The sequence below is a fragment of the Dendrobates tinctorius genome, unplaced genomic scaffold (genome assembly GCF_039654945.1).
Source record: "Dendrobates tinctorius isolate UK_male_01 unplaced genomic scaffold, ASM3965494v1 ptg000056l, whole genome shotgun sequence".
Taxonomy (NCBI): Eukaryota; Metazoa; Chordata; class Amphibia; order Anura; family Dendrobatidae; genus Dendrobates; species Dendrobates tinctorius.
The window spans coordinates 6,275,267-6,294,353 of record NW_027361724.1 but is presented as its reverse complement, the minus strand read 5'-3'; the positions used below and the strand labels follow the sequence as shown (position 1 = coordinate 6,294,353).

Here is a 19,087-nt window from a genome sequence, read left to right as displayed (position 1 = left end):
ATTTAGAAAAAAATATATATATTAAATCCAAACATTAATTCTTTTTACATTCAAAGTATTTCTATTAACACATAGTTATTTATACTTCTCATCAGATCCTCCAAAAGTTTTCCTAGCTGGCAGTTTACAATCTGGACTTTCTGTCAGACAAGGAGAGGAGATTGGGCTAACTGCACATATCACTGGATCACCATATCCAACTGTTACTTGGCTTAGAAATGATGAAGTTATCAGACCAGAGGAGATAAAGAAAAGAGTGGAAAAAATTGCTCCTCGAAGGAAAAAGGATGAACCTGTTGTGGATGTTCCATTCCATCTATCTTTGCCAGAGCGTTTGACTGTTGACAACAGTAGGCAAGGAGAATCTGAACTGTCAGTCAGAGATTCCTTAAGAGCTGATTACGGCACATTTACAATCAAGGTTGAAAATGATCATGGAACTGCAAAAGCTTCATGTGAAGTAAATGTATTGGGTAAGCAAAATATAATTGCCTTCTGAGTAATGATAAAGACAAATCACATTTATGCTAAGAATTATGACATTTAGTGAATGTTGTAATAAGTGTGAGCATTTATGGGTTTTCTTTCTTTGACTTTTCAGATATACCAGGTCCACCAGTGAACTTTACTTTTGACGAAGTAAGGAAGAACTCGGTTATATGCCAATGGGAACCCCCACTGGATGATGGTGGCAGTGAAATCTTAAACTACGTATTAGAAAAGAAAGATAACTCAAAGGCTGAAATTGGATGGGTGATTGTAACATCAACACTAAGGCATTGCAAATACCCAGTCACCAAACTTATTGAGGACAAAGAATACATTTTCCGTGTTACAGCTGAAAATAGATTTGGCCCAGGACCACCATGTGTCTCCCAACCTCTGCTTGCTAAAGATCCATTTAGTAAGTTTTCTTTCAGTTCAGCATTCTTTCAGAAAGTTTTGATGTGCGATATATATTTATGTAAAAAAAATAACAATGATATAATGTGTGCATTGTATAATTTCACAGCTCCACCTGATGCACCAGAAAAGCCTGAAATTGAAGATGTTACCGCCAACAGTATGATAGTCACATGGAAGGAGCCAAAAGACAACGGAAGCCCAATATTAGGATACTGGATTGAGAAACGTGAAATAAACAGCACTCACTGGGCTCGTGTTAATAGAAACCTTATCAATGCCCTTGAAGTTAAAGCTGAAGGCCTTTTGGAGGGCCTCACATACATTTTTAGAGTTTGCGCAGAAAATGCAGGAGGAGCTGGAAAGTTCAGTGTTCCTTCTGATCCAAAGACTGCTCAAGATCCAATATGTAAGTAACAAACAATACAGACTAAAATACTCTTTGCTCATTAAGAACAGTAAGGGCAATTTAAAAGGTAAATGAGTATCTACACTCATTTCCGTTAATCGGCCCTTCTAAACAGGACAACAAACACCCGATGAATGAGCAAAATACTCATTCGTCGGGTGCTATGATTAAAATTCCTCATTATTAGCAGCACATTACCCTGTTTAAATAGGTGAGCTATAGCTGATAACATGACATTCTATGCACACAGAATGATCGTATTACGCATCATACTGTTAGCATAGAAGTGTGGTTGGCCAAGATTATTATTATTATTTTTATTATTATTATTTATATAGCACCATTGGTTCCATGGTGCTGTACATGAGAAGGGGTAGCATACAAAGTACAGATATCACTTACAATAAACAAACTAACAATCACAGACTGATATAGAGGGGAGAGAGGACCCTGCCCTTTAGGGCTTACATTCTACAGGATGGTGGAGAAGGAGACAGTAGGTTGGGGGGTTGCAGCAGCTCCAGTGATGGTGAGGTGGTAGCTCCAGTAGTGGTGAGGAGGCAGCGGAATCATTGCAGGCTGATAAACAGGCAATTATACCACTTCTCTTCGGCTTACATGTAGCTAATCATTAGTCATTTAAAAGCTGCAATCTTTCCCTGTAAACTCAGCATAACTTATCTTTTATTTTCTTATATCAATTTTAGTGCTTCCTGGACCACCAATTCCAAGAATTGTTGATACAAGCTCATCAGCTATTGAATTAGAATGGGATCCTCCTCTATACAATGGTGGTGGAGAAATTACAGGTTACTTTGTGGATAAACAGCTGATGGGCAGCAATGAATGGTCTCGCTGCACAGACAGGCCAGTTAAAGTTCGCAAATACACTGTTAAAGGCATTAGAGAAGGCGCAGACTACAAAGTTCGAGTGAGCGCTGTCAATGTAACTGGTGAAGGTCCTCCCGGTGTTACAGAACCCGTTACAGTCCTTGAACCACAAGGTATATTTTTGTTTGATTGTATATTCTATATACAATGAAGGTCAAGAAATGTGCTCTAGATTGCAAAATTATATATTATAACCTTTTTTTATTTACTTATAGAACCTCCGGTCGTAGAGTTAGACCTTTCTGTAAGAGATGGTATTCAGATTTTGGCTGGACAGGCTCTAAAGATCCCTGCAACTGTCTTTGGACGCCCTGCTCCTAAAATTGAATGGTCTATTGAAGATGGTGAACTTAATAAAGAAAAGGCTGAAATAGTTAATGAAGGAAACTCTTCTGTACTTACAATTGCTAATACAGAAAGAAAAGACCATGGAAGATATATCATCACTGCTAGTAATGAAAGTGGTACCAAATCTGCGGCAACACGAGTTGAGATCTTTGGTAAGAAAATGTTATTTAGTACATAGTTCTTTGAAATAGTTTTTGGAAATATGAATTAAGATATTATTGACATTGTGATTTCATCTTCAGATGTGCCTGGACCTGTAACTGAACTGAAGCCAGTTGTTGTTAACAGAAAGATGGCTCTTCTTAACTGGTCTGATCCTCTTGATGATGGCGGAAGTGACATCACAGGATTCATAATTGAAAGAAAGGATGCCAAAGCTCATATTTGGAGACAACCAATAGACACTGAGCGATCTAAATGTGATATTACAGGTCTTCTGGAGGGGCAAGAATACATGTTCCGTGTCATTTGCAAGAATAAATTTGGTTGTGGTCCTCCTGTTGATTTGGGACCAATTCTTGCAGTTGATCCTAAAGGTAATTTTAAAACAAAGCATAGATATTGTTAAATATGTTTCTTCTTCTGCAAGTTATACTTGATAATCTGACATTGTTATGTTTTTCTTGTAGCTCCTCCTGGTTCACCTGAAAGATTCACATATACTGAAAGAACTAAGTCAAGTGTGACACTTGATTGGAAACCTCCACGTAATGACGGTGGTAGCCCTGTTACTGGCTATATCCTTGAGAAGAGACGACATGATGCCACTGAGTTTGAAAGATGCAATAAGAGACTTTGCCCAGACACATCATTTTTAGTAGAAAACCTTGCAGAATTGCATATGTATGAATTCCGTGCTAAAGCTGTCAATGAAATAGGAGAAAGTGAACCATCTTTACCCCTTAATGTGGTCATTCAGGATGATGAAGGTATTTAATAGGCCCAAACCATTTGACTTTTATATTTCACAAATAATTTGTCAGTGTCCTAAATTTATTTCCTGTATCTTTTGTAGTTCCACCCACTGTCACCCTTCGCTTGGCTGTTAGAGGTGATACAATTAAAGTTAAAGCAGGAGAGCCCGTGAACATCCCAGCTGTAGTAACTGGTCTGCCAATGCCAAAGATCGAATGGTCCAAAAATGAGGTCATAATTGAAAAAGCAACACCATCATTGAAGATTGAGAAAAAAGAGGTTTCAAGAAGCGAAGCTAACACAGAAGTCATCATGGCAGCTGCACAAAGGAGTGATAAAGGAACTTACACAATCACAGCTTCCAACCGCCTTGGCTCTGTTAACCGCACTGTTAATGTTGAAGTATTTGGTACGTGTTTAATTTGGTTCTCCATAGACATTTTTACACTGCTTCCCATATATAGATTACTGACTATTTTGTTCTAAATAGATCGTCCTGCACCTCCAAGAAATCTTGCTGTTACTGACATCAAAACTGAATCCTGTTACTTAATATGGGATGCACCTGTAGACAATGGTGGAAGTGAGATTACAAATTATATCATTGACAAACGTGATGCAAGCAAGAAGAAATCTGAATGGGAAGAAGTGTCCAACATTGTAGTTGACAGGAGATATGGGGTAATTTTGTTATTAACTAGAATATGAAACACCTCCTGTTATAAATATAATGCTTATTTATGTCAAATACATTGTGGTAATGATTAATTTATACTGAAAACTTGCATTATCTGAACCTAGCTTCTATATTACATAAAGAATACATTGAATGTGGGAGTTACTCAATATCCATATCACTAAACACAAATTATATTGCTTTTTTAGGTGTGGAATCTGATAACAAATGGAGAATATCAATTCAGAGTTAGGGCAGTTAACAAATATGGCATTAGTGATGACTGTTTGTCAGACAAGGCTGTAATAAAGGATCCATTTGGTCTTCCTGGTGCTCCTAAAAAACCCAAAGTTTCTGACTGTACCAGATCTTCAATGCTGGTATCCTGGGAGCCTCCACTGGACAATGGTGGATCACCAATAACAGGCTATTGGCTTGAAAAGAGAGAGGTTGGTGGTGTATACTGGGGTCGTGTGAACAGAGCCCCAGTCACCAAACCTGCGGTGAAAGGCCTGGAATTCAATGTGTTGCGCTTGATCGAAGGAGTGGAATATCAGTTCCGTGTTATGGCTGTAAATGCAGCTGGAGTTGGACCTCCCAGTGAACCATCAGACCCTGCATTGGCTGTAGATCCAATCTGTAAGTATGAGATTTTTTTCCAGTGGAATCAATTTCTCCTTGAATTAAAAAAAAAATTGCATTCTCGAGAATAAAGAATTTTTGAAATTTGCTTTGTCCCTACCATTATTTCATGATAGTAACAAGTATTAGGTTCTACCATATATTTTTTAATCTCAAATTTGGGGAGGGTGCATTAATACAAGCAGTACAAAGATGTAAATTTTTAAATTTGTACATGTTTCAACAGATGTCCCAGGTGCTCCATCATCACCAGATGTGAAGGATAAAACTAAGTCAAGCGTTACACTTGCCTGGAAGAAACCGGACAAAGATGGTGGCAGTCCAATTAAGGGCTACATTGTTGAAATGCAGGATGAAGGCAGTTCAGACTGGAAGAAGGTCAATGAACCTGATAAGTTGTTCCCTACTTGTGAATGTGTAGTTCCAAATCTTCAAGAGCTTAAGAAATACAGATTTAGAGTTAAAGCAGTTAACGCTGCTGGCGAATCTGAGCCAAGTCAATCAACTGGTGAAATACCAGTAAAGGAAATACAAGGTAAAACATGGCTATATTGCTACTAATAAACTATTTTTTTTTTTTGCTCTTTGAGATTAGTTGTACAAATTTGATGTACTTATGTCTTGCAGAGGAGCCTGATATCTCAATTGACTTGAAATCTCAAGACTTTTTGAACGTTCGTGCTGGGTCTCCAATAAGGATTTCAGCTGTAATTAGTGGTCGTCCTGTACCCAAAGCATCATGGGACTTTGAAGGTGCAGCTGGCAAAGAGATAAAGGTAAGATACTGCAGATGTTTGTATAAAATTAAAGGAGTTGTTTGATGAAGGTTGTATCTTCTAAGAGTATTAGGACACCATAGAGTAAGGCAATTGTAATTGTGAGCCAAATACACTATTTTCTATGCCTTTTGAACTCCAAATTAATAAGATTTGTTTTATGAGCACTCGTGAAATCAATTCTGCACAGCTTTGTATGGTGTACTCAGGATTTTTGCTTTATTAGCACATGCAAGTTACTTAAATAGTGTCACAGACAAAGAAAAAGTTCCCTCCAAAATATGAGACAATGGGAACTTTAGGGTGTGAATAGAAGTGTGAAACTTCCCCACCTATCAATGTTATCTGATTTCCATAAAACAATAGTTTAAGACGATATGAATTCCACACACACAAAATTGAATCTGTTCTGTCACAAAATGTAATGCTACTCTTTCTTGTTTTGCTGCTGGCACTTCTGACAAAGTGATCAGCTGAATTTCCCAGGGCTCTATTCTAAAAGTCACCTTTGACTCCATAGTTGTAAAAATTATTCACAAAACTTCTGAACCTGAAATCTTCACATGTTTATATTAGCCCTAACTGTTTTATTGTTGTTGTTTTGGATCATAATTTTAGGATCAAGTACACAATATTCCAGTAGATTCTCAGGTATGTAAATTACTTTTCCTTCTGTTGCACTATTGCATTACTTATTATGAACCAGAATAATTTAACTGTATGATCTTTAACATATTCCTGCAAAGTGTCCATTAAATCATTAAATCTAATGGGTTAAACAATTAAAATTAATTATTTTATGCAATTTGTAAAAGAATATATGCTATGATAATAAAGATAATGTAAAATAAATTATAATAAAATATATTCAAGGCTATTAAATGTTATAATTGAGTTTTGTTTGCTGTAGCAAAAGCTTTTTTTTTTTACATTTGTTTAGGTTGAGGCAACTGACACCACTTCAGTTCTCATCATTCCTGTGTCCAACAGAGGACACTCTGGAAAATACAGCATCACAGCAAAGAATAAAGCTGGACAGAAGACAGTCAATGTTAGAGTCAATGTTTTAGGTAAGGCTATGCAAATATGTTTTAGATCAATACAATAGACTCGGCATCAGTACAAAGTGAATAAGAATATATAAACTTGTAACAAATTATATATTTGATAAAACTTAAATCTGTCCTAAAACTGCAATCCTATTGATTGCTGCATGCAACAATAACATTTTCTGTTTAAATACTTTTAATATATGGGTGTTAGTTTTAACCCCTTAAATGCCAAGCAATTTTTAATTTTTCTGCTCTCATTTTTTTCTCCCCCTTTTCCGAGAGACATAACAACTTTCTTATTTTTCCATTGACAAACCTGTAGGAAAACTTGTTTTTTGTAAGACAACTTGTAGTTTTGAATGACACCAGTCATTTGAGTACAAAGTGTACTGAAAAAATTGGTGGTGAATAGAGATGAGCGACTTTGCCTTTTTTAGGGTCGAGTCGGGTTTCATGAAACCCGACTTTCTCAAAAATCAAGTAAAACGAAATCAGCCAACTATCGTGAAAAGTCGAAGGTCCGACTGAAACACGAAACCCAATGCAAGTCAATGGGGAAGCAAAGTCGGCAGGGAGTGTAGGACCATAAACACACCCACATGCCGGACCGCTTTTTTAAAGTGCGTGAAAACTCTCTCTCTCTCCCTGGACGCTGCACATGTCATCTTGTTGCCCACAGTGTACGTCCTTGCTCAGTGGCTGAAAAAATCACGTGCAAGCATTCTGGGAAATCCAACTTTGGCACTCGGGTCGGCGACCGCATGGCCGACCTCACGCTATGGTCGGGTTTCACTCGGCGAAACCCGACTTTAGCGAAAGTCGGCGACTTTTGAATTTGACCGACCCGTTTCGCTCAACTCTAGTGGTGAACTTTTGAAAATAACAAAAAAAAACAATTCTGGGGTTTTGTTTTAATGGCATTTACTGTGTAGAAAAAAATGACCTGGCAATACTTCAGATCAAACTTTTAGGGGTTTTTTTGTTATATATAGTTTTGTGGTTAAAAAGATTAAAAACTGTAAAAAATGTAGTTTGTATTGCCATTTTCAGAAATCCATAATCCAATTTTTTTTTATCTTTCCATCAATGGACCTGTGTGAGGGCTTTACATACAGTATATTTGTACATTTGTGGAACTTATCGTTTGGGTGTTAATAAATATAAAGCACATATATTGTATTTTTTTTAATTACAGATGCTCCAGGGCCACCAAAGGACCTCAAAGTTAGCGATGTCACAAGATCCACCGCTAAACTTACATGGAAAGCCCCAGATAATGATGGTGGAGATAGAATTAGGAACTACATTGTTGAAAAGAAAACTGTTGAAGGAAAATCATGGGGCAGAGTGACTACAGACTGTGCAGGAACTTCATTTACTGTGCCAGACCTCATTGACGGACAGGAATACTTATTTAGAATTACAGCAGAGAACAGATTTGGCACTGGACCTCCTATTTCAACCATTCAACGGACAAGAGCAAGAGACCCAATACGTAAGTCTAAATCAGTGTTATTCAGAATTTTCTGTATACTCCCATAGTACTTTTTAACATAAATTACTTTGCCAATTTTAGTAAAACACTGTTTTGTTTTTATAGTTGTAGTAATAGTTGCTTTCTTACTTTAAAGATCCACCTGAACCACCTACAAGGCTAAAAGTTGGTATTGTGACAAAGAATTCAGTAGCATTAACATGGAGACCTCCAAAGAATGATGGAGGTGCACCTGTAACTCATTATATTATTGAGCGCCTACTGTGGGATCCATCCGGAGAAGGCAAAGAAACTTGGAAGCAATGTAATAAGCGAGATGTAGAAGAAACAAAATTCACTGTTGAAGACCTAAAAGAAGGGGCTGAATATGAATTCCGTGTCAGAGCTGTAAATGAGGCTGGACATAGCAAGCCATCTTCAACCGTAGGCCCTGTTGTGGTGAAAGATCAGACTTGTAAGTAGACTATTTGAACTTGAAAACTACCTTGAATAATTATGGTTCATTATTTTTGGTTCTTTGTTTTGTAATCATTTTTATTTAATCTTTTATTAAGGTCCACCATCTATTGAGCTCAAAGAATTTTTGGAGGCAGAAGAGGGAACAGATATCAGTATTGTTGCAAAGATCAAGGGTGTTCCTTTCCCAACTTTGAAATGGTTTAAAGCACCTGTAAACAAGCCTGATGATAAAACACCAGTTCAGTATGATCAACATGTTAACAAAGTTGTCGGTGAAGAAGACTGCACATTGCTGATCCACCAGTCTCGTAGGAATGATACTGCTTTATATACTCTGACAGCAGAGAACAACTTGGGAACTGATGCAAAGGAAATGCGACTAAATGTCCTAGGTAATTATATATTTTTTACAAATTGTGAACTTATTATAAATAATCTGATATTATTCATTTATTTTTAAAATAAATTATTAGTTTTTTTATTATGTATGTCATTTATTTAAGCAACTTTTTTTTTACTTTAAACAGGACGCCCTGGACCACCAGTAGGACCAATTAAATTTGAGTCCATTACGGCTGAAAATATGACTTTGGCTTGGTTGCCTCCAAAAGATGATGGAGGCTCCAAAATTACAAACTATGTAATTGAAAAGAGAGAAGCTAACAGGAAATTATGGTCCCCTGTAACAAAAGATGTTAAAGAGTGTTTATACACCATACCAAAACTGATTGAAGGTCATGAATATGTGTTCCGTATTATGGCTCAGAATAAGTATGGCGTAGGTCTTCCGCTTGATAGTGAACCTGAAACAGCAAGGAATCTTTACTGTAAGTTTGCTACATTTACATTTTCTAAACCAACAACTGAATTGAGTGTTTGGCAAGATAATAATATATTGTGTATTTCCGCAGCTGTTCCTGGACAGTGTGATAAACCATCAGTCAGTAGTGTTACACGAGATTCTATGACTGTCAACTGGGAAGAGCCAGAATATGATGGTGGATCACCAGTGACTGGCTACTGGTTGGAAATGAAAGAAACCACTGGAAAGAGATGGAAGAGAGTTAACCGTGATCCCATCAAAATTATGCCATTGGGTGTTTCTCACCAAGTTACAGGGCTCATTGAAGGATCTGACTACCAGTTTAGGGTATATCCAATTAATGCAGCTGGTGTTGGGCCTGCAAGTCTACCATCTGATCCAGTTACTGCTAGAGATCCCATTTGTGAGTATAATAATTAAATACACATGTTCTAAAGTATAAGGAACAGCTATAGAAATGTTGTTTTATAGGATAATTAACAAATAGTATATATCATCCATAGCACCACCTGGACCACCTATTCCAAAGGTTACAGACTGGACCAAGTCCACAGCTGATCTAGAATGGGTGCCACCATCAAAAGATGGAGGTTCTCCTATCACCGGATACTTTGTAGAATACAAAGAAGAAGGAAAAGAGGAATGGGAAAAGGTGTGTACAAGCCTATAACACTAATAATAATAATAATAATAATAATAATAATTTGAATTATAATATCAATCATAATACATGTATTATTCAATAACTCTAGATTAGATTTCATTTTTTTAATACATTTAGTAAAGATAAGAAAATTACATTGTAAATTTGACTTATACAAGTTACTTCAAAGCATCTGCATTTTATTTTCTAGGCCAAAGAAAAAGAAGTCAGAGGTACCAAATTTGTGGTATCTGGTCTCAAAGAAGGCAGCTTCTACAGGTTTAGAGTAAGGGCTGTTAATGCTGCCGGAGTTGGAGAGCCTGGGGATGTCACTGATGTTATTGAAGCAAAAGATCGAACAGGTATTTTTACTAAAGTCTTTGAGTTTTTACACAACATAGGTGTTTTTTTAGTTAAAGGGATTGGCCCATATTCTCATTCAGAAGCGCAACCCTATCCACTTTTTGTGGCTTCCTGCTTGCAGGGGACAGTGTGCTCCTAATTGATTAACAGTTCAGATCAGAAGCTTCTGGCTCAAATAGTTCACTATCCAGAGACCTGGCCAACTTCAGAGCAGTGCTGACATATATTACGGGAAAGAACTTGTAAGCGATGCACTTCTTGCCTAGGAGACCTGCTACATCTGATACATTGCATCAGTGGCCAGTAAACTAAGCAACAAGCAATAAACAATACAGCTAAAGAAGCACTCCTCTCATCAAAATGTTTATCCTCTTAATATATTGCAGTCAGCATATTGTATAGCATTGTGTACTTACATTTGCTTATTTTGCCTTTCTAACCAGCTAATTCTTCTCTTTTCCATTAGGTCTATGACATCATGGGATTAAAAACTGACTAGTTGAATCCTTCTGAGCTCTATGTAGAAACAGGAAGTCAATTTTCCCTGTATCACTCATCAGTCACTGCAAAAGTCCCTGGCAGGAGGGATTGGGGAGCAGCTGGGACAAGAGTTGAAGAGAGGAATGATTTCTGCAGGGACAAGAAACATTCTGTTTCTACATACAGCACAAAATAGAGAATAATTAACTGGGTAAAAAGGCAAAATGAGCAATTGTAAGTGCACAATGCTATATAACATGATGCTTATTTTTACAAGCACTTTGCAATTTAATTAATTTATGATTATGAGCCAACCGCTTTAAGTAAAACACTAGAAATTACAATTATATATTGAATAAATAGTATAATATATAATACTGCATTCTTCCTATTCTGCAAAATATGTTTGTGTTTTATTACAGAAAATATGTAATCTGTTTTTTTACTCCCTCAGTGTTACCTGATATTCAGTTAGATGCCAGTGTCAAAGACAGAATCGTGGTTCATGCTGGTGGGGTTATCCGAATTATAGCTTATATTTCTGGCAAGCCAGCGCCTGAAATTACTTGGAACAGAGATGACAAACCTTTACCACCTGAAGCTACCATTGAAACAACAGCCATAAGTTCATCTTTGGTTATTAAAAAATGCCAGAGAAATCATCAAGGAATATACAATCTGATTGCCAAAAATGCTGGAGGTGAAAGAAGGAAGACTATTATAGTTGATGTCCTGGGTAATTAATTCATTATCCATATTAAAAGTTGTACAGTAAATACAGTAAAAAGCACTAGAGAGTATATGTTGCAAATACCATATACAATAAGCTGATTTTCTCTTATCTGCAGATGTTCCTGGACCAGTAAGCTTACCTTTCCAGACGGAAAATCTAACAATTGACTCATGTAAACTGACCTGGTTCTCACCTGAAGACGATGGAGGCTCAACAATTACTAATTATATAATTGAAAAACGTGAAGCTGACCGCCGAGGCTGGTCTCCAGTAACTTATAACGTGACAAGACAAAATGCAACAGTTCAAGGGCTTATTGAAGGAACTGCCTACTTCTTCCGTATTGCACCTGAAAATATTATTGGAATGGGTCCATTCGTAGAGACCTCAAAAGAGATAGTTATAAGAGAGCCAATATGTAAGTTAATGGAGATTTATTGTTTTTTTAGTGATCATTTTACAATATTACTTATATAGCATCATTCTCAATGACAAAACATAAGTTAGTTATCAAATTTAAAGTGCTATGTCTTCTCCCTTATAGCTGTTCCTGAACGTCCTGAGGATCTCCAAGTAACAGCAGTCACAAAAGATTCAATAAGTTTGAGTTGGAATCCACCCAAGTATAATGGAGGATCTGATATTACAATGTATGTTTTGGAATGCCGACTCATTGGAAAAGACAAGTTCTACAGAGCCACCAAAGAAAAACTCCTTAATAGAACCTATATCCATGAGGGGTTGAAGGAGGGTGACACCTATGAATATCGTGTCAGTGCTGTCAACATTGTCGGACAAGGGAAACCTTCATTCTGCACAAAACCTATTACATGCAAAGATGAATTAGGTATGCACATTTCTATGTATTTTTTATGACCGTAGTCATTGGGCTATGTAATCTTCACCATAATATTTGTATTTACATTTCTTTACAGCACCACCAACAATTGAGCTTGACTTCCGAGATAAATTAATTGTACGTGTTGGGGAAGCTTTTGCTATGAGTGGCCGGTATACAGGAAAACCAGCACCAAAAATTACCTGGTTGAAAGATAATATAACGGTTAAGGAAGATGAACGTACAAAGATCAAGACTACTCCAAATACCTTGTGTCTGGGTATTCTTAAATCTGTCAGAGAAGATTCAGGAAAATACTCTGTGGTTGTTGAAAACAGCACTGGAGCAAGAAAAGGATTTTGCGATGTCATTGTAGTTGGTACGTAAATTCATTTGGGGATCAAAATGTGATATATCACTTGATATACTGTATGTATCTACAGTATGCATATATTTATATTTATGTGTGTATGTGTTTATACATATGTGTATTTTATTGCTTATTTTATATAGATCGACCACAGCCGCCTGTTGGTCCTGTGATATTTGATGAAGTTCACAGAGATCATATGGTTATCTCCTGGAAACCTCCTCTCGATGATGGTGGTAGTGCAATAACTAATTATGTTGTTGAAAAGAAAGACAGTAACAGAGACCTCTGGATGCCTGTAACATCAGCAACTACTAAAACAACCTGCAAAGTTCCTAAACTTCTTGAAGGACGAGAGTACAGCATTCGAATCTGTGCAGAAAACACCTATGGCATCAGCGATCCTCTTATATCTGATGAAATTAAGGCCAAAGACCGCTACAGTAAGTCATCTTTTCATATTTTGGAAGCACATATATTTCTACCAAGATCATGATTTAACTAAATTTTTTAAAATTTTTAGGAGTTCCAGAGGCACCTGAGCAACCACTCGTTAAGGAAGTAACAAAAGATTCTGCACTGGTTTTGTGGAATAGACCACGTGATGGTGGAAAACCCATATTTGCCTACATTGTAGAAAAGAAAGAAACCATGTCTAACAGGTGGACTAAAGTCTCAAGAGAGCCGATTTATCCAGATACTCAATACAGAGTAACAGATCTGCTTGAAGGATGTGAATATGAGTTTAGAGTAGCTGCAGAAAATGAAGTTGGCATAGGTGACCCAAGTCCACCATCTAAACCAGTCTTTGCCAATGATCCAATATGTAAGTGACTAAGTGTCCTTATTTATTTCTCCTAACATTGTTTATAGCTAGCTTACTGCATTAACATTGTTTGTCTATGTGTACTGTACCTTGATATTCTACATGAGTGAATATATATTTTGTATTCCCAGAATGTGGTAGTTTTTTTCATTAGGTTAAAAAAACATATCGATAGACTCTTTGTACGTATTGGTACAGCAGCCTAAATTCTGAGATAGTTGGAAGACATAATTAATCCTGTTGCCATGTTTCATTTTCATGGCATATTAACTTATGAATGCAGATAGGTGAACAAATACTTTATTCTGTTTTTATTTTCTAGTGAAACCAAGCCCACCAGTGAACCCAGAAGCAGTAGACAAAACCAAGAATTCTGTTGACTTGTCTTGGCATCCACCAAGACACGATGGTGGAGGGAAGATAATTGGCTACCTTGTAGAATACCAAAAGGTTGGTGAGGAAGAATGGAAGAAATCCAATCATGCTCCTGATGGCTGTCCTGATACAAAACACAAAGTGGTTGGGCTTACAGAAGGTGACACATACAAGTTTAGAATAATGGCAGTGAACTCTGCTGGTGAATCTGAGCCTGCTTATATCCGAGATCCAGTTCAAGCTAAGGACAGGCTTGGTAATTTTATTTCCCTAAAATAAGGTGTAGCAATTTTGTCTAAGGTCATTTTCAACAGGTTTGCTAAAACTGTATTTCTTTTTATTTTTTTCTTACCGCAGAGCCACCTGAGCTGTTATTAGATGCAAACATGGCACGAGAACAACAGGTCAAGGCTGGAAATACTATAACACTCAGCGCTGTAATCAAAGGAATGCCATTCCCCAAAGTAACCTGGAAAAAGGAAGAGAAAGAAGTACCTATGAAGGCAGATATTGTGGTCACACCTGTTGGAAGCAAGCTTGAAATACGTAACTCTGCCAAAGAAGATGCTGGAGTGTATTCTTTGACAGTAGAAAATGAAGCAGGCAGCAAGACTGTTCAAGTTAAAGTTACTGTTCTTGGTAAGATGTATATGATTTATTTTTCTTATTTATTTACATTAACAAAAAAATAAAGAATACTGAATAATATTCTATATTTAGATAAACCTGGTCCTCCAAGAAATCTACAAATCAGTGAAATCAGAAAGGATTCATGCTATCTTACCTGGAAAGAGCCAGAAGACAATGGCGGTGCAGTCATTAGCAACTATGTTGTTGAGAAGCGTGATGTTGCCAACCCTCGTTGGGTACCCATTTCAACTACATCCAAAAAACACAGCATTATAGCTAAACATCTTATGGAAGGCTCGCAATATATGTTCCGTGTTGCTGCAGAGAACCAGTTTGGACGGGGTCCTTATGTTGAATCCCCTAAGCCAATAAAGGCTATTGATCCAATTTGTAAGTATAATTTGTAATATAATTAGACTAGTGTGTATTTGTTTCATTTGGGCACCAGCATAATGTAATTTGTATTTTTATCTAATGCGCAGATCCACCTGGACCACCAAAGAACCTGCATCATGTTGATGTAGACAAAACTGAAGTGTCCCTTGCTTGGAACTATCCAGACCGTGATGGTGGTGCTGAAATTACTGGCTTCGTAGTAGACTACCAAGAAGATGGTACAGAAGACTGGACCAACTTTAAGACTGTTTCCATACCAGAATGCCTTGTTACTGGGCTGAAGCATGGAAAGATTTACAAATTCCGTGTAAGAGCAGAGAATGTTGCTGGACTCAGTCGCCCAGATGTAACTGTACCAATTGAATGCCAAGAAAAAATAGGTAATAATAACATTTTTTACCACCATAATCATGACTACATTGTTTTTCACCTATGCTGAACATTTATTTATTTTTTTCTTTCTTTTCAGCTGCTCCAAGCATAGAAGTTGATGTTAAGTTAATTGAAGGTCTTGTAGTCAAAGCGGGTACAACCGTAAGATTCCCTGCAATCATGAGAGGAATCCCAGTTCCAACTGCTAAGTGGGTAACTGACAACACAGAAATAAAATCAGAAGGCAACTATAAAATTGATACTGACAATTTTTCAACTGTGCTTACAATCAACAATTGTACAAGAAAGGATACAGGAGAATATCAACTGACAGTATCAAATGTTGCTGGCAGCAAGACAGTTGCTCTGCATCTCACAGTTTTGGATGTTCCTGGACCACCAACAGGTCCATTAAATATCCTGGAAGTTACACCAGAATTTATGGTAATCTCCTGGAGGCCACCAAAGGATGATGGTGGAACTGCTGTAATGAACTATATTGTAGAGAAGTGTGAAGGCAAGAAAGAAACTTGGGGAATAGTAAGCAGCGGCAGTATTCAATTGAAGGCCAAGGTACCCAGACTTCAAAAGGGCTATGAGTATACTTTCCGTGTTAGCGCTGAAAACAAGATGGGTATTGGTAAACCCTTAGAATCTCAGCCTACTGTTGCCAAGCATATGTTTGATCCACCATCCCCACCTGGAAAGCCAGTAGTGTCAGATATAACTGAGAATGCTGCAACAGTATCTTGGACAATTCCTAAATCTGATGGTGGCAGTCCAATAAGTGGCTATATTGTTGAAAGAAGAGAGATTTCTGGCAAATGGATAAGAGTTAATAAGACCCCAGTGCTTGATCTCAGATACCGTGCTACTGGGCTATATGAAGGAAACACCTATGAATTCAGAGTATTTGCTGAGAATATTGCTGGACTCAGTAAACCTTCTCCAATATCTGATCCAATAAAGGCATCTCGCCCTATAACACCACCAGGACCACCAATTAATCCCAAACTTAAAGACAAGAGCAGAGAAACAGCTGACTTAGTATGGACCAAGCCCACTAGAGATGGTGGTAGTCCAATTTTGGGATATATCGTTGAATGCCAAAAATCAGGATCAGCTCAGTGGAACAGAATTAATGCTGAAGATCTCATTAAGCAGTGTGCATTTAGAGTCCCAGGTCTGATTGAAGGAAATGAGTACCGATTCCGTATTAAAGCAGCAAATATAGTTGGAGAAGGAGAACCTAGAGAACTTCCAGAATCTGTCATTGCAAAGGATATTCTTCATCCACCAGAAGTTGATCTTGATTTGACTTGTCGTGACTTACTAACTGTACGAGTTGGCCAAACTATTAATATTACTGCTCGCGTTAAAGGCAGGCCAGATCCAGACTTAACATGGTCAAAAGATGGCAAAGTAGTAACCCCAGACAACAGAACTGAAATGACACAAGACTTCCCTCCAGTTGGTTTGCACATAAAAACAGCAACAAGAGCTGACCATGGAAAATATACAATTGTGGCCAAGAACAGCAGTGGTCAAGCACAAGGCGTGGTTGTGGTCAATGTGCTAGATAGACCTGGACCTTGTCAGAATCTTAAGATAGGATATGTCACTAAAGATTCCTGCATGGTTTCTTGGGAAAATCCACAAGATAATGGCGGTTCAGAAATAACAAATTATATTGTGGAATACCGTGAGCCAAATCAAAGAGGATGGTACGTAATTTCCTCTGACCTTACAAAGAGGTTGATTAAAGCAACGCTCATAGAAAATCATGAATATTTCTTCCGAGTCTGTGCAGAAAACAAAGTTGGACCTGGTCCAGTTGTTGAGACAAAGACACCTATCCTGGCTATTAATCCAGTTGAAAAGCCTGGAGAACCAGAAAACCTTCACATTGCTGAAGTAGGAAAAACATTTGTCTATCTGAAATGGCGAAAACCAGATTATGATGGCGGAAGCCCCAACCTATCATACCATGTTGAAAGAAAACTAAAAGATTCAGATGAATGGGAAAGGGTCCATAAAGGCAGTATCAAAGAAACAAGCTTCCTTGTAGATAGATGCGCTGAAAACCAGCTATACCAGTTTAGAGTTCAGACTAAGAATGAAGGAGGTGAAAGCAACTGGGTTAAGACAAGTGAGGTGTTAGTAAAGGAGGAACTTTTAAAACCAGCACTTGACTTGAAATTGACTGGAGTGATAGTTGTCAAAGCTGGAGAAACAATTAGAATTGAAGCTGGAGTAAGAGGAAAGCCACAGCCAGAAATAGCCTGGGTAAAAGATAAAGATACAACAGATATATCTAAGTCTCCAAGATTAAAGCTTGAAACTGGAACAGATTACACTAAATTTATTCTGGAAAAATCTAGACGGTCTGATAGTGGTAAATATGTGGTCACAGCTACAAACCCTGCTGGAAGTTTTACCGCACATGCTACTGTCAATGTACTTGATGTACCTGGACCAATACAAAACCTGAAAATTTCAGATATATCAAGTGACAGATGCACACTTAGTTGGGATCAACCAGAAGATGATGGTGGCTGTGAAATACAAAACTATATCTTAGAGAAATGTGAGAGCAAGCGCATGGTATGGTCAACATACTCTTCATCCGTGATCCTAAATCGTGCACAAGTAACTCGTCTGATAGAAGGAAATGAATACCTTTTCAGAGTTCGTGCAGAGAATAAAATGGGTACTGGTCCACCAACAGAAACCAAACCAATCATTGCTAAAACACGTTATAGTAGACCTGGACCTCCAGAACCTCCAGAAGTTACCAAAGTAAGCAAAGAAGAAATGACTGTAGTCTGGAATGCACCAGAATTTGATGGTGGCAAGTCTGTTACTGGATACATTCTTGAGAAAAAAGAAAAGCGATCATTGAGGTGGGTTGCTGTAACCAAATCAGCAATACCAGAAAGGCGTCTTAAAGTGACCAATCTTATCCCAGGACATGAATACCAGTTCCGTGTTAAAGCTGAAAATGAAATTGGTCTAGGAGATCCAAGTGGGCCATCAAGACCTATTGTTGCAAAGGACCCTATAGGTAATTCAAATACTTGTTTGTTTAATTTAGTATTATGTTATATTCCGCAAACTGTATGTAATTTTCTATTTTTGCCTTCTCTGCAGAACCACCTGGTCCACCAACAAATCTGAAAGTGGCTGATAGCACAAAAACTTCAATTACTCTTGGATGGGGAAAACCTGTCTATGATGGTGGTGCCCCAATAATTGGGTATATTGTAGAAATGAGACTTAAGGGTGAAGCTAAGGATGCTGATGAAGGCTGGAAGAGATGTAATGTTGCTGCCCAGCTTATTCACACACAATTTAGTGTGACAAGTCTTAATGAAAAACAGGATTATGAGTTTAGAGTTTCAGCACAGAACCAGGTTGGCATTGGAAGACCCGCTGAACTGAAAGAAGCCGTCTCACCCAAAGAAATACTTGGTATGTTTTTCTTTGCAAAGTTAAAAAAAGTTAATGTGATATACCCATTCTATAAAGTTATGGCACATTGCTATAAAATGTGATCAGTGAGGAACCCATCTCTAGAACCCATATGAATCCTAGGAATTCAGGGGCTGTGTGGAAAATTGCAGCACCAGCAACATCAAATAACTAGAGCAATCAGTTCCATGCAAAGCCGTG

At 37.6% G+C, this 19,087-nt stretch overlaps 1 protein-coding gene across 1 annotated transcript in view; it reads left to right on the top strand.

Moving 5' to 3' along the window:
• The window catches only part of TTN (titin), a 295,687-nt gene that overhangs the window by 213,871 nt on the left and 62,729 nt on the right, over positions 1–19,087 (top strand). Inside the window, exons 270-302 of the mRNA XM_073577613.1 lie at positions 96–473; positions 602–904; positions 1,013–1,312; positions 2,020–2,316; positions 2,419–2,703; positions 2,794–3,087; positions 3,181–3,480; positions 3,567–3,875; positions 3,957–4,147; positions 4,352–4,781; positions 5,011–5,319; positions 5,412–5,560; positions 6,179–6,211; positions 6,501–6,630; positions 7,808–8,107; positions 8,244–8,561; positions 8,662–8,958; positions 9,094–9,393; positions 9,478–9,792; positions 9,893–10,041; positions 10,244–10,394; positions 11,330–11,611; positions 11,724–12,026; positions 12,153–12,455; positions 12,544–12,825; positions 12,960–13,259; positions 13,340–13,642; positions 13,965–14,273; positions 14,375–14,656; positions 14,738–15,037; positions 15,130–15,423; positions 15,513–18,479; positions 18,566–18,886. Of these exons, the coding sequence (XP_073433714.1) occupies positions 96–473; positions 602–904; positions 1,013–1,312; positions 2,020–2,316; positions 2,419–2,703; positions 2,794–3,087; positions 3,181–3,480; positions 3,567–3,875; positions 3,957–4,147; positions 4,352–4,781; positions 5,011–5,319; positions 5,412–5,560; positions 6,179–6,211; positions 6,501–6,630; positions 7,808–8,107; positions 8,244–8,561; positions 8,662–8,958; positions 9,094–9,393; positions 9,478–9,792; positions 9,893–10,041; positions 10,244–10,394; positions 11,330–11,611; positions 11,724–12,026; positions 12,153–12,455; positions 12,544–12,825; positions 12,960–13,259; positions 13,340–13,642; positions 13,965–14,273; positions 14,375–14,656; positions 14,738–15,037; positions 15,130–15,423; positions 15,513–18,479; positions 18,566–18,886 (11,784 nt within the window). The remainder of the gene's footprint in view (positions 1–95; positions 474–601; positions 905–1,012; positions 1,313–2,019; positions 2,317–2,418; positions 2,704–2,793; positions 3,088–3,180; positions 3,481–3,566; positions 3,876–3,956; positions 4,148–4,351; positions 4,782–5,010; positions 5,320–5,411; positions 5,561–6,178; positions 6,212–6,500; positions 6,631–7,807; positions 8,108–8,243; positions 8,562–8,661; positions 8,959–9,093; positions 9,394–9,477; positions 9,793–9,892; positions 10,042–10,243; positions 10,395–11,329; positions 11,612–11,723; positions 12,027–12,152; positions 12,456–12,543; positions 12,826–12,959; positions 13,260–13,339; positions 13,643–13,964; positions 14,274–14,374; positions 14,657–14,737; positions 15,038–15,129; positions 15,424–15,512; positions 18,480–18,565; positions 18,887–19,087) is intronic.